The sequence below is a fragment of the Trachypithecus francoisi genome, unplaced genomic scaffold, assembly GCF_009764315.1.
Source record: "Trachypithecus francoisi isolate TF-2019V2 unplaced genomic scaffold, Tfra_2.0 Contig01440, whole genome shotgun sequence".
Lineage (NCBI taxonomy): Eukaryota > Metazoa > Chordata > Mammalia > Primates > Cercopithecidae > Trachypithecus > Trachypithecus francoisi.
This window is the reverse complement of record NW_022681431.1, coordinates 30,489,165-30,503,426: the sequence shown is the minus strand read 5'-3', so window position 1 is coordinate 30,503,426 and position 14,262 is coordinate 30,489,165. Positions and strand designations below refer to the sequence as shown.

General features: G+C 49.1%; 1 protein-coding gene across 5 annotated transcripts in view; it reads right to left on the bottom strand.

Annotated features, from left to right (window-relative positions):
- Positions 1-14,262, bottom strand: part of IKBKB (inhibitor of nuclear factor kappa B kinase subunit beta) — a 59,454-nt gene that overhangs the window by 42,601 nt on the left and 2,591 nt on the right. For 3 of the 5 annotated variants that reach the window (XR_004442122.1, XM_033232233.1, XM_033232238.1), the window contains one exon: positions 605-699. The exons of the other annotated variants lie outside the window; for them this stretch is intronic. Coding sequence is in view for 2 of the 3 variants with exons in the window: in XM_033232233.1 (XP_033088124.1) it covers positions 605-699 (95 nt within the window). In the remaining variant the exon portion in view is untranslated. The remainder of the gene's footprint in view (positions 1-604; positions 700-14,262) is intronic. 5 annotated transcript variants of the gene reach the window in all.

Genomic DNA, 14,262 nt, shown 5'->3' with positions numbered 1-14,262 from the left:
AACTGGAAATACAGGAAGAAAGAAGGCTTTTGTTTTTGCTGACAAAGGAAAAGTCACTGTGATAACTGTGTTAACTTATTTAATATAATGAAACTGATGAAAAGTCCCTGACAAGGCCCAGTGTGGACTTTAGCTGCTCTTCCTCTGGCATCTTTAGAAGCAGCAGAGTCACCGTGGAGACTGTCGGGCTGGCGCCCTGATGGAGGGGCAGAGATTTAAGACTCTCTTCTTTTTTTTTTTTTTTTTTTTTAAATTAGACGGAGTCTTGCTCTGTCGCCCAGGCTGGAGTGCAGTGGTGCGATCCTGGCTCACTGCAAGCTCTGCCTCCCGGGTTCACGTCATGCTCCTGCCTCAGCATCCCAATTAGCTGAGACTACAGGCACCCGCTACCAAGCCTGGCTAATTTTTGGTATTTTTAGTAGAGATGGGGTTTCATTGTGTTAGCCAGGATGGTCTCAATCTCCTGACCTCGTGATCCACCTGCCTCAGCCTCCCAAAGTGCTGGGATTACAGGCGTGAGCCACCGCGCCCAGCAAGACTCTCCTTTCTAGACACACCAGGGGCTGCTGCTCCAGCTTTCCCTTGGGGTGCGCAAGGCCCTCACCTTCTCATGATCTGGATCTCCAGGCACCACCGCTCTCGGTTCCGGGGGCTGAGCTCCTGCCGGCACTGCTTGATGGCAATCTGCTCACCTGTTTCCTACAGAAACAGCACAGTGGGGACCAGCAGAGCGAGCTGCAGGCCAAATCCCACCCTGTCTGCTGCGTGGGAGGGATCTCCAGTCCTTAGGCGTCACCTGCAATCACCTCCTGGCGCTCCAAGGTCACATGTACACACCGATCGACAGCCACGTAGCACCTGCCCTTCGGGCTGTCTCCTTACCACCCCACCTCTCACCCAACTGCTCCAGCCTCATTTCTTTTTCTTTTTTTTTGAGATAGAGCCTTGCTCTGTCGCCCAAGCTGAAGTACACTGGCACAATCTCAGCTCACTGCAACCTCCACTTCCCATGTTCAAGTGATTCTTGTGCCTCAGCCTCCTGAGTAGCTGGGATTACAGGCATGTGCAACCATGCCTGGCAAATTTTTGTATTTTTAGTAGACACAGGTTTCGTCATGTTGGTGAGGCAGGTCTTGAACTCCTGACCTCAAGTGATCTGCCTGCCTCGCCCTCTCAATGTGCTGGGATTACAGACGTGAGCCACCGCACCCAGCCTCTCCCACCTCACTTCTATCCATCCAGAGACTACAGAGGCTTCAAGGCCCTGCTCCATTCCCAGCCCCACCATGAAACCTCTGCTGACCATTCCTGCCCAGGGAGGTTTCTCTGTCCGAACCTGGCTGCTGCTGTATTAGGCTGACCCATGGGACACTGCTAATTGACCACATTGACCTACAAAAATAGCACCTGCATGTGGTTCAACCTAATAGTGAACACCACGTTGAGTGTCTTCATTGTTTCATGTGAGTTTTGTCCTTTCAGAATGCAAGCATAATGTAGCATAATATAGCAGATGAAACACTGGCTAGTTCAAAATCTAACTGTGCCATTTACTAGCTATGTGGCCTTGGGTAAACCACTTGGTCTGACTCAGTTTCTTCTGTAAAATGGGAATACTGACACCCATATTTCAAGGCTTGAAAACAAGCCTCTAACAGGTATTGGTAACCCCGCAGAGCAGGGAACCCAGGTCATCCGAGTACTCCTGTTTAAAATCCTGCAGAGATTGGCTCCCACCTGCATTTCCAGCCACTCTCCCACGACACTGCAGCCAGATGGCACCACCCACCCTGGCGCTTGGCCCTGCTCCTCTACACTTGCCAGTACAGGTGCATGGGCACCACGGTCTGCCCAGCTCAAGAGGGTCTCGCCCTCCACTATACTCCTGTAACAGCTAATTCCTTCAGTGCACATGCCAAAGAGTTACTTTCTGCAGAGTAATGGGCTGTTTTCTCTTCTCTTTGTCAAATGATAGACTTGTCCATCTTCATGGGCTTTAACCTCTACCCAGGTAACCAGCAGCATCCTCAACAGTGGCTCCTGCACCTGGCGAATCATGAACTGAGCCACTGGCTCCTGGCGGCCTCCCCTCTTCTCCCTGGTGCATGAGTGGGGACGCCGGAGACAGGCAGGCCCTGAGGCTGTGGCACAAGCAGCAGGGAGAGCAGCTCTGGCCTCAGGCACTCCAGCTGCCACAAGGAAGTCACCACTGCACCGTCACCTCTTTTGGCCATGGGGGGTCTCCAGGACAACTGCGGGGCAGCAGCTGCCCCAGGCAGCAGCTCCCAGAGCCCCAGCTTGAGAGCCAATCCTGCCACCGCTAAACAAGCTGACCTGCACCAACATCCTGCACCTCCTGTGTACCTACAGCACAAAACTCCCAACCCGCACACACACCTGGGCAAGAGCCGCGCCTGCAGTGTGGCACAGGGTACCCAACAGTAGGAGAAGATTTCAGAACTGTACCAGACTCTACTGTGGCTTACTTGAAGGATGTCCTAGAGGCCCTGTTAGGCCAATTTCTGTTTTCTCAGTTTATGAAGATACAAACTTGATGGCTCTGTACCCCAGGTGGGACTGATGGTTATAAAAGGACAAGTTTGGCCCTTTTTGTATCTTGCCCTTTCGCCTTCACCCTGCCTTGATCTTGGACTTCCTAGCCTCTAGGACTATAAGAAATAAAATTGTTATAAATTACGCATTCTCAGTTACTCTGTGATAGCAGCACTGAGACACTGCTACAGACACTTGCCTCCAGTTAGGCGGAGTTTGCAGAGGAGCTTAGACATGGGGAACACAGGGTTCCACAAACAGAGACTGATGGCCCCGCTGCAGTGTGAGGTGCCGTTGCCAAGAGCATCTATCCACCTCCATCCACCCTGCAACATTTCCATGGACAGTATTCCAAGCAATGGTTTAGCCAAAGAGACTAAAAGAGACTGTAACTCATGGTTCGCTACCTCAGAATGACTGAGACTAAACCAAGATACCAAAAAATCTGCAGCAACTTAACTTCAATACACGGAAGAGTGCACTTGTTTTCTATTGCTGCCGTAACAAATTACCACAAACTTGGTGGCTTAAAATAATACACCTTATTTCCTTGCAGTTCTATCTGCTGAAGCCTGACGTGCATCTGCCAGAGCTAGGATGTTGGTGGGGCTGTGCTCCATCCAGAGGCTCTAGGGGAGAGTCTGCTTCCCTGCTTTTCCCTCTGCATCTTCTAGAAGCGCCACTTTCTTCAGCTTGTGGCCCCTTAGCCCATCCTGGCGTCAGCCATGGCCCGCCATTTTCCTCACATGCATCAGCTGACACTGGCTCTGCTACCTCCCTCTCCCACATTTAAGAACCCTTGGGATTACACTGGGACCCCCAGGGAAGCCAGGTCAATCTCCCCATCTCAGATCAGCTGATTAGGAAACCTAATTTCATCTGCAACCTTAATTTCCTTTTGCCATGCTGCCCCACCCAGTCATAGGTTCAGAGATTAGGATGCAGATTTCTTGGTGGGGTTGGGGGGGATTATTCTACCTACCACAAATGAAACAGGACAGATAATCAGATTCAAAAAGTAGATTGGATGACTCAGTTTATTAAGTGATTTTAGGTAATCTGTCTAGCTACAAATTGGATAATTGCAGTCTTTTGCCCAACACAAACACTGGACCTGATACACAGCTGTCACTTGGCCCAACCCAGAATCTCGAAGAGATTTTGATACTGAAGACTTGAAATTGGTCTTAAATATCCAAATGCAAACTAAAAAGACTGAACTCAGCAATGTGAACACTGAACAAGTCTTTAAATATCTGGGCATAGAGACCAAAACTAACTTTCTACTCACAGACAGCTCAGCTTCGCCCTAGAGTTGAGGCGAAATCCTAACTTCCTGGGCCTAGGAAGGTCTGCTGTAGATACAGACACAAACTTTTCCTAACACAGTGGCCTTCATCTGCCTCTAGGAAGTATTCTGAAATATTCCCAGTTTTTCCATGAGTAATGTTTCATTTGAAACAGAAATGCAAACAGAATTACTTTGTTATTAAAAACATACCTGCTCTAGAAAGCGAAATTCAATTAAAACAGCACAGAAGCAGGCTACGAACACCGGTTCTGAAACCGCGGGGTGTTTGTTCTTCGCTAGCAGTGGAATTCGAACAGATGTAAGGTAAGAAGGATGGCTTACTTTATTTTTCCTGGAATCTACTGAGTCTTAGCTTAGTTCTGTGGAAACCCAGACTAGGCCTGAGCCATGTCAGTACCCAACTTCTGGTACATGAACTCCTCGTGAAGGACAAAACTCAAAACTGCTTTGTGGCCGGGCGTGGTGGCTCATGCCTATAATCCCAGCACTTTGGGAGACCAAGGCAGGTAGATCACTACAGCCAGGGGGTTTGAGACCAGCCTGGGCAACATGGCAAGACTCCGTCTCTACTAAAAATATTTTTTAAAAACTAGCCAGGCATACTCGTAGATGCCTGTAGTTCCAGCTACTTGGGAGGCCGAGGTGGGAGAATCTCCTGAGCCTGGGAAGTCAAGGCTGGACAATACAGTGAGACCTGCATTGAGCTGTGATCGCGCTGCTGCACTCCAGCCTGGGCTACTGGAGTGAGACCCTGTCTCGAAAAATAAACACACACAAAACAACAACAGAAAACTGGTCTGTATTTTGAGAAAAGGGAGAAAAGTTCCCCTGTATGTCCAGATTGAATGTAGTGATTATGAAGGTCCTCAGAGTTTGCAATTCCTTGCCTTTCATGCATGAAAACATAAAACTTGTGTATAAGCATGTGTGTCATAAGGTGTAAAAAAGGCGGAGGGGAAGCACATCCTCAGACCAAAAGGTGCCTGGCAGATGCGAGCTGAAGACCAGTCACAGAAGAAACACAAGGGGCTGGCCCAGCTTCCTGAAGTTCACCTCTTTCAATGACTCAGGGGAAATTCACAGAGGCCAAAAGCTACGTTTAGACCCTTAGCACAGAAAGCCCAGTGTCCTGTTATCATGGCAAGCATCCAACCAGGCCACTGTGGACACGGGGACAATTAGTAACAACCTCCTCCTCCTTCTCAGACCCCACCCCCTGAGATGAGTGCTTCAGAAAGGAGGCACAAGGCTAGGGGCAGAGAGACTGGGCAGGAGGACCCAGAGTTGGAAGGCAAAAGGTCCGGGATCCAGCTGCAATTTCACCCGACTCAGCAGGTAGTCGACTGGACACACCCTGGGCCCCAGCATTGCCTGGTCTACGCTATGAGGGCCATAACTTCTTCACCCTACTCCCTATAGTGCAGACCCCCACTGGGCACAGTGGCCTCCCGCCTCACCCATGGGAGCTAGGCGCTCGGGCTCCGGAGACAAGCAGGTCCAGGTGTAACTCCCTCCCCCACCACATGGTAAAGGTGTGATAGGAGCCCATGGTATAAGCCCTGGGTCCTTATCCATAAGATGGGGATGGCTCCATCTGCTCCAGGGATGTCAGCTAAAATGAAACACAGCATCCGAACACAGGGAGCCGGGAATAAACGACCACAGCCTCACTTCCTTTTCTGGCCCTGTGGAGATGCTGCTCTGCCCACTTGAGTCGGCCTCTGTTTTCCTGCGAGGCACTCGAAAGTCTGCCTCCTTTCCAGATCCTGCTAAAGCTCCATTCACCCCAAGAAGCCTCCCTCCCCCAGCATTCAGGAGAGATCATGCGGACAGGGAACCCAGCTCGGCTGCCATATGCTGCCCTGGAGAAACAGCAGCCATTGTTATCCATGCAGTTGGGTGCTTAGATTTAGACTCACTTAATGCGTTCCTAAATGCTCCCTGGATCACTGTGATCAGAGAGTAAGCACACAAAGAGCAGGGCCCCTTTTTTCCTGGTATCCCCGACAGAGCTTGGGCCCAGGCTCTATAAATCCCTAGAGAAGTGACTGAATGGAGCAGAGGCTTTAAGGCTTCCAAGCACAGAGATAAGCTGGGGTGAGCTTTGTCTTGTCCCGTGAAGGGACGAGTTTAGGTCCATGCTGCTTCACAGAAGGGATTGTTAACATTCTGCCTTCTAACATCCAGTGCACACACTGCCTCCTCCACCCCAACAAGCATACCGCAGGGCTCCAGGCAGCACTTCCTGGCCCTCCTCACAGCCAAGTGCACACAGAACATGACGATATCGCAAGGTACTCTGGGTCGCTTCCAGAAGGCAGCTGACCTACCTCCTGCCCAGCCATATTAGGGACCCAGCAATGAGGGGATCAATATTGGAGAATTCCCATCATCCATGCGAAAAGTGGGGACCCACAGCCAAGATGCTGACAGAGCCAGGATCTGAACCCAGGTCTGTGTGACTGAGTCTTGTGTTCCCACCCCTAATCCCAAACCATGTTGCCACGTGGGGGCACTTGGTTACCTCCTCCTCCTCTTCCTTTGTATTAAACAGAGGTCTCACTGAAAATGTCAGCCTGTCTAAACCGTACTGGGAAGTGGTTTGTGCTGACCCTGAGCTGGAGGTCTTAGCAAGTTCCAACACAGTGTGGAATGGTGAGGCCCACGCATGGCAGGAGAACCACAAGAACAGGAGAAGCAGGTTGGTGGGGCTTGCTTGTTAACTGCCCTCCCTCCCTGGGAAACACTCAGTGTGGGGTCCTTTGTCTAACAAGGAAGACTTATAAGTGTTTTGTTCTCCAAAGAAGTGTTTTTCAACCAAGCACAGTGGCTCATGCCTGAAATCCCAGCACTTTGGGAGGCCAAGGTAGGAGGACTGCTTGAGCCCAGGAGTTCGAGACCAGCCTGGGCAACATAGAAAGACCTCATCTCTACAAAAATAAAAAAAATTAGCCAGGCATGGGGTCTCACGCCTGTAGTCCCAGCTACTCAAGAGGCCGAAGTGGGAGGACTCCTTGAGCCTAGGAGTTCAAGGCTGCAGTGAGCCCTTTGAGCCACTGCACTCCAGTCTGGGTGACAGAGGGAGACCCTGTCTCAAAAAACAAACAACAAAAAACCAATAAAGAAATGTTTTCCCCTTCCTGCTTCAAAGAGGTTCAGACTGTAGGGAACAAGGAAAGCCTAAGGAACACCGAGGCCCCACCCCGAGTCCCCACCACAGAGAGGCCACAGGCACAATGGAAAAACATGAGGTTGGGTTCTGAACAGACGCAGGTTCCAATCCTAGCCTCTTTGCTTGCAAGCTCAGCCTCTGTGGGTGAGTCACAGAGACTGTGCTTCAGTCTCCTCAACTACAAAATGGGAACAAAGACAACAGTACTTCCTTTTAGAGATGTGAGGGCTGGAGAGAAAGCACATAAATACGTAGTCTGATGCTGGCGCATAGCAGGTTCTCAGTAAATGATGCCTCTGATTATCAGGCCACTTCTCTGACTGAGGATACCCATGCGTAGGGGCTTTTTCATGTAACTTCTATTGTGATAACTAAAACATTCCCTCTTCTGCAGACAAGATACAGTGCATGGAGTGTCAGGAAAGTGCACACTTGTTATGTGGAGTAAAACCATGAGAGTTAAGGAACCAACACCACTATAGCCCAGCTGCTTCTTTTAAGAGGCTGTGAACAGAGGGGTCCACAACAGAGAACACAAACGCTCACCTTCTGAACTTGGACAATGACCAAAGACCTCTCCTTAGCACCCAAAGCAGCCCTAGAGATTTCCCAAACTTAGGGAGAACCCATGGGGAAGGAAGGTAGAGAGCTTCCTGGCCTGGGCCGCTCACGGGTAGGCATCCACTGAGGACCTGCAGGTACTACGCTCCTCCTGCTCCCCTCCACCTCTACTCCACCACTAAGCCCTGTTGATTCCACCCCTTAAATATAGTTCTCTCTCTCTCTTTTTTTTTTTTCTTAGACAGAGTTTCGCTCTTGTTGCCCAGGCTGGAGTGTAGTAGCACGATCTCGGCTCACTGCAACCTCCGCCTCCTGGGTTCAAGCAATTCTCCTGCCTCAGCCTCCTGAGTAGCTGGTATTACAGGCATGTGCCACCATGCCTGGCTAATTTTGTATTTTTAGTAGAGACAGGGTTTCTCTATGTTGGTCAGGCTGGTCTCGAACTCCCAACCTCAGGTGATCCGCCTGCCTCTGCTCCCAAAGTGCTGGGATTACAGGCATAAGCCACTGCACCAGGTCTAAATATCGTTTAAGTCTGCCCACCCCTCCCCATCTCTCACCTGGATGACTCCAAAACATTCAGACCTGGTCTGCCTGCATCACTGGGACGGTGCCAGTGACACTGTAGTAGCAGCCACCGAGAGCTGGTTGTTAACTATTCAGGAATCTGGCCGGAGCGGGCTGTTAAACTGCTGGTGGCTTGAAGTCAGCCCTGGTGGGAGTAGCTACCCCATAAGAACTGCTGCGCACTATGGATCAGGGCATTTCTTCCCAGAGCTGATTTTTTCCTAGCACACCGCCCACTGCTTGGGCCCTCCCAATCTGTTCCCATGGGCACAGCACCTCCCTCTAACATCGTTCCACAGCTCCTCCATAAAAACAAAACCTCTTCAGCTGAAACTGCCCAAAAAATACCACAGGGTCTGACTCACACAGTCCACCCTCAGCCACCCAGGCACTTGTACCCCATCCTCCCTTCGGGCCACACTGGCCTTCGGTCCTGCCCACTTGCCACACCTGCCCTCCACAGGGGCCCTCAGCCTCTCCCTTGGCCTGGAACTCTCCTCCCGCCTTCTCTGCCAAGCTGACTTCTACTAAGATCTCAGTTCAAGTGCCACTTCCTTGGGGAACCTCCCCTGACACTGACTGATCCCACTCCAACGGAAGGTCTCAGTGCACTGGGTCCTTCTCCCAACTCACACTTGATAATACTTAGGAGCTTACATTTATAATTAGTTGACTAATGGCTCTTTCCCTTCTCCAAAGATGCGCTTTAATCACCACTGTACACATAATAGACATTAGATAAATATTTGTGGACTGGCAGAGTGGATGATTTGGGGCACCTAGCACATATACAACGTCAGGCACTTGCTACAGGAGAACTGAAGGAACTCCAAGGCCAGATCCAACCCTGGCTGACCAGGAATGCAGGGTCCTGACGACACTTACTCTCGTCAGACGGGAAGGGCGGCACAGGAGCCGGCCTGGAGGAACTCACTGGGAGAACCAGTTCCCACAGAACAAAGTCATCCCAAACAGGTTTGTGGAGGAGGTAGCCTAGAGTTCATCCTGGATGAATGTGGAGGAGAGGGAGGCCTGTCCGACGAGAGGGCTCAGCACCCAAACCAGGGGCAGCCACGGGGAGGAATGACAGAGAGGCAGGTGCAGACAGACTGCATGGGGTTCAGCCGGCAGGAGGAGGAAGCTGGCTTTTGGCTTTTTGAAAGTAAATAACAGGCCAGGCGCCTGTTAGTGGCTCATGCCTGTAATCCCAACACTTTGGGAGGCTAACATGGACAGATCACTTGAGGTCAAGAGTTTGAGAACAGCATGGCCAACATGGTGAAACCCCGTCTCTACTAAAAATACAAAAACTAGGCTGGACACAGTGGCTCATGCCTGTAATTCCAGCATTTTGGGAGGCTGAGGCGGGTGGATCGCCTGAGGTTGGGAGTTCAAGACCAGCCTGGACAGCATGGTGAAACCCTGTGTCTACTAAAAATATAAAAACTAGCCAGGTGTGGTGGCAGGTGCCTGTAATCCCAACTACTTGGGAAGCTGAAGCAGGAAAATCGCTTGAACCCGGGAGGTGGAGGTTGCAGTGAGCCAAGATCGTGCCAACGCACTCCAGCCTGGGCAACAGTTTGTGACTCCGTCACACACACAAAAAAGAAAAATTAGCTGGGTGTAGCCGGGTGCGGTGGCTTATGCCTGTAATCCTAGCACTTTGGGAGGCCAAGGTGGGCAAATCGCAAGGTCACGAGATCGAGACCATCCTGGCTAACACAGTGAAACCCCATCTCTACCAAAAATACACAAAAAAGTAGCCGGGCATGGTGGCAGGCACCTGTAGTCCCAGCTACTCGGGAGGCTGCAGCAGGAGAATGGCATGATCCCGGGAGATGGAGCTTGCAATGAGCCAAGATCACGCTACCGCACTCCAGCCTGGGTGATAGAGCAAGACTCCGTCTCAAAAAAAAAATTAGCCAGGCATGATGGCACTGCCTGTAATCCCAGCTACTCAGGAGGCTGAGACAGGAGAATCGCTTGAACCCAGGAGATGGAGGCTGTAGTGACCTGAGATCACACCTGTCTCAGCTGAGAGTGAGACTGTCTCAAAAAAAAAAAACAAAAAAGAAAAAAGAAAACATGGGAAGTGCTTCAGAGTCTGGGAAAAGATTTTATGGATAAGCACAGTTAACAGAGGCAAAAGTAGACAAATGAGATTACATCAAACTAAAAAGCTTCTGCACAGCAAAAGAAAAAACAGAGTAAACCTATGGAACCTGTGGAGACAACCTATGAAATAGGAGAAATTGTTTGCAAACTATCCATCCAACAAGGGATTAATATCAAGAATATGCAAGGAACTCAAACAACTCAACAGCAAAATAATAAATCATCCAATTTTTAAAATGGGCAAATGATTTGAAGAGGAATTTCTCAAAGACAGATGGTCAACAAGTATATGATAAAATGTTCAATATCACTAATCATCAGACAAATGCAAATCAAAACCACAATGAGATGTCATCTCACCACAGTTAAAATGGCTATTATCAGAAAGACAAAAAAGAACAAATGAAGGCAAGGATGTGGAGAAAGGGAAACTCTATACACTATTGGTGGGAATGTAAATTAGCATAGCCATTATGGAAAATAGTATGGAGATTTCTTGAAAAACTACAAATAAGGCTAGCGCAGTGGCTCACGTCTGTAGTTTCAACAGGTTGAGAGGCTGAGGCAGGCAGATCACCTGAGGTCAGGAGTTCAAGACCAGCCTGGCCAAAATGGCAAAACCCTGTCTCTACTAAAAACATAAAAATTAGCCAGGTGTGGTGGCACACACCTATAATCCCAGCTACTTGGAGGCTGAAGCAGGAGAACTGCTTGAACCCAGGAGGCGGAGGTTGCAGTGAGCCGAGATCATGTCACTGCACTCCAGCCTGGGTGACAGAGCCTGAGACCAGCCTCCGTCTCAAAAAAAAAAAAGAAAAACTATAAACAGAATTACCATATGATCCAGCAATCCCACTACTGGGTATCTATCCAAAGGAAAGGAAATCAGTTTATCAAAGAGATATTGGCACCCTCATGTTTACTGCAGCACTATTCACAATGGCCAAAATATGAAATCAACCTAAATGTCCATCAATGAACAAATGAATAAAGAAAATGTGGTACATAGACACAATGGACTCTCTTATTCAGCCATAAAAAAGAATGAAGTCCTGTCATCTGTGGCAACATGGATGAGCCTGGAGGTCATTACATTAAGGGAATTAAGCCAGGCCCAGAGAGGTAAATACCACATGTTCTCACTTATCCGTGGGAGCTAATAAAAAACAGATCTCAGTTGGTTAAAATCAGTAGGCTGACACCTGGGTTCACCAGCACTTTGAGAGGCTGAGGTGGAAGGATCACTTGTGTCCAGGAATTCGAGACCAGCCTGGGCAACAGAGACCTCCTATTTACAAAAAACCAAAAAATTAGCTGGGCATGGTGACATATACCTGCAGTCCCAGCTACTCAGGAGGTTGAGGCAGAAGGATCATTTGAGCCCAGGAGGTCAAGGCTGCAGTGACCCATGATGGCACCACTGCTCTCAGCCTGGATGACAGATTGAGACCCTATCTCCAAAGAAATTAAAAATTAAAAAAAAAAAAAAAAAAAGGCCAGGCATGGTGCCTCATGCCTGTAATCCCAGCACTTTGGGAGGCCGAGGCAGGCAGATTGCCTGAAGTCAGGAGTTCGAGACCAGCCTGGCCAACATGGTGAAACCCTATCTCTACTAAAAATACAAAAATTAGCCAGGTGTGGTGGTGCACGGCTGTAATCCCAGCTACTTGGAGGCTGAGACTGGAGAATCACTTGACCCAGGATACGCCGGTTGCAGTGAGCCGAGATTGTGCCACTGCACCTCAGCTTGGGCAACAGAGCGAGACTCCATCTCAAAAAAAAAAAAAAACTGATCTCAGCCAGGCTCGGTGGTTCACACCTGTAATCCCAATACTTCGGGAGGCTGAGGCGGGGGGATCACCTAAGTTCAGGAGTTCAAGACCAGCCTGGCCAACATGGTGAAACCCCATCTCTACTAAAAATACAAAAATTAGCCAGGTGGTGGCACACACCTATAATCCCAGCTACTTGGAGGCTGAAGCAGGAGAACTGCTTGAACCCAGGAGGCGGAGGTTGCAGTGAGCCGAGATCATGTCACTGCACTCCAGCCTGGGTGACAGAGCCTGAGACCAGCCTCCGTCTCAAAAAAAAAAAAGAAAAACTATAACAGAATTACCATATGATCCAGCAATCCCACTACTGGGTATCTATCCAAAGGAAAGGAAATCAGTTTATCAAAGAGATATTGGCACCCTCATGTTTACTGCAGCACTATTCACAATGGCCAAAATATGAAATCAACCTAAATGTCCATCAATGAACAAATGAATAAAGAAAATGTGGTACATAGACACAATGGACTCTCTTATTCAGCCATAAAAAAGAATGAAGTCCTGTCATCTGTGGCAACATGGATGAGCCTGGAGGTCATTACATTAAGGGAATTAAGCCAGGCCCAGAGAGGTAAATACCACATGTTCTCACTTATCCGTGGGAGCTAATAAAAAACAGATCTCAGTTGGTTAAAATCAGTAGGCTGACACCTGGGTTCACCAGCACTTTGAGAGGCTGAGGTGGAAGGATCACTTGTGTCCAGGAATTCGAGACCAGCCTGGGCAACAGAGACCTCCTATTTACAAAAAACCAAAAAATTAGCTGGGCATGGTGACATATACCTGCAGTCCCAGCTACTCAGGAGGTTGAGGCAGAAGGATCATTTGAGCCCAGGAGGTCAAGGCTGCAGTGACCCATGATGGCACCACTGCTCTCAGCCTGGATGACAGATTGAGACCCTATCTCCAAAGAAATTAAAAATTAAAAAAAAAAAAAAAAAAAAGGCCAGGCATGGTGCCTCATGCCTGTAATCCCAGCACTTTGGGAGGCCGAGGCAGGCAGATTGCCTGAAGTCAGGAGTTCGAGACCAGCCTGGCCAACATGGTGAAACCCTATCTCTACTAAAAATACAAAAATTAGCCAGGTGTGGTGGTGCACGGCTGTAATCCCAGCTACTTGGGAGGCTGAGACTGGAGAATCACTTGAACCCAGGATACGCCGGTTGCAGTGAGCCGAGATTGTGCCACTGCACCTCAGCTTGGGCAACAGAGCGAGACTCCATCTCAAAAAAAAAAAAAAACTGATCTCAGCCAGGCTCGGTGGTTCACACCTGTAATCCCAATACTTCGGGAGGCTGAGGCGGGGGGATCACCTAAGTTCAGGAGTTCAAGACCAGCCTGGCCAACATGGTGAAACCCCATCTCTACTAAAAATACAAAAATTAGCCAGGTGTGGTGGCAGGCACCTGTAATCTCAGCTACTCAGGAGTCTGAGGCAGGAGAATCGCTTGAACCTGGGAGGCAGAGGTTGCAGTGAGCCAAGATCGCGCCATTGCACTCCAGCCTGGATGACAAGAGCAAAACTCCATCTCAAAAACACAACAACAACAACAAAAAACTGATCTCACAGAAGTAGAAAGTAGAACAGTGGTCACCAGAGGCAGGAAAGGGTGAGGGTGTTGGGGGTGGGGTGTGGAGGGGAATAGGGAGAGACTGGTTAATGGGTACAAAATTATAGTCAGGTAGAATAAGTTATAGTATTCTATAGAACAACAGGGTGACTACAGTGAATAAAACTTTATTATACATTTCAGGCTGGACGCAGTGGCTCACGCTTGTAATCCAAGCACTTTGGGTGGCTGAGGTGGGCAGAACACCTGAGATCAGGAGTTCAAGACCAGCCCGGCCAACATGGTGAAACCCCATTTCTACTAAAAATACAAAAATTAGCTGGGCGTGGTGGTGCACACCTGTAATTCCAGGTACTCAGGAGGCTGAGGCAGGAGAATCACTTGAACTCGAGAGGTGGAGGTTGCAGTGAGCCAAGATCGCACCACTGCACTCCAGCCTGGGCAACAGTGCTAGACTCCATCTCCGGGAAAAAAAAAAAAAAAAATTATTGTATATTTCAAAATAGCCAGAAGAAAGAATTTTGACTGTTTCCAACAAAAAGGATAAGTGTTTCAAGTGATGAATATGCCAATTACCCT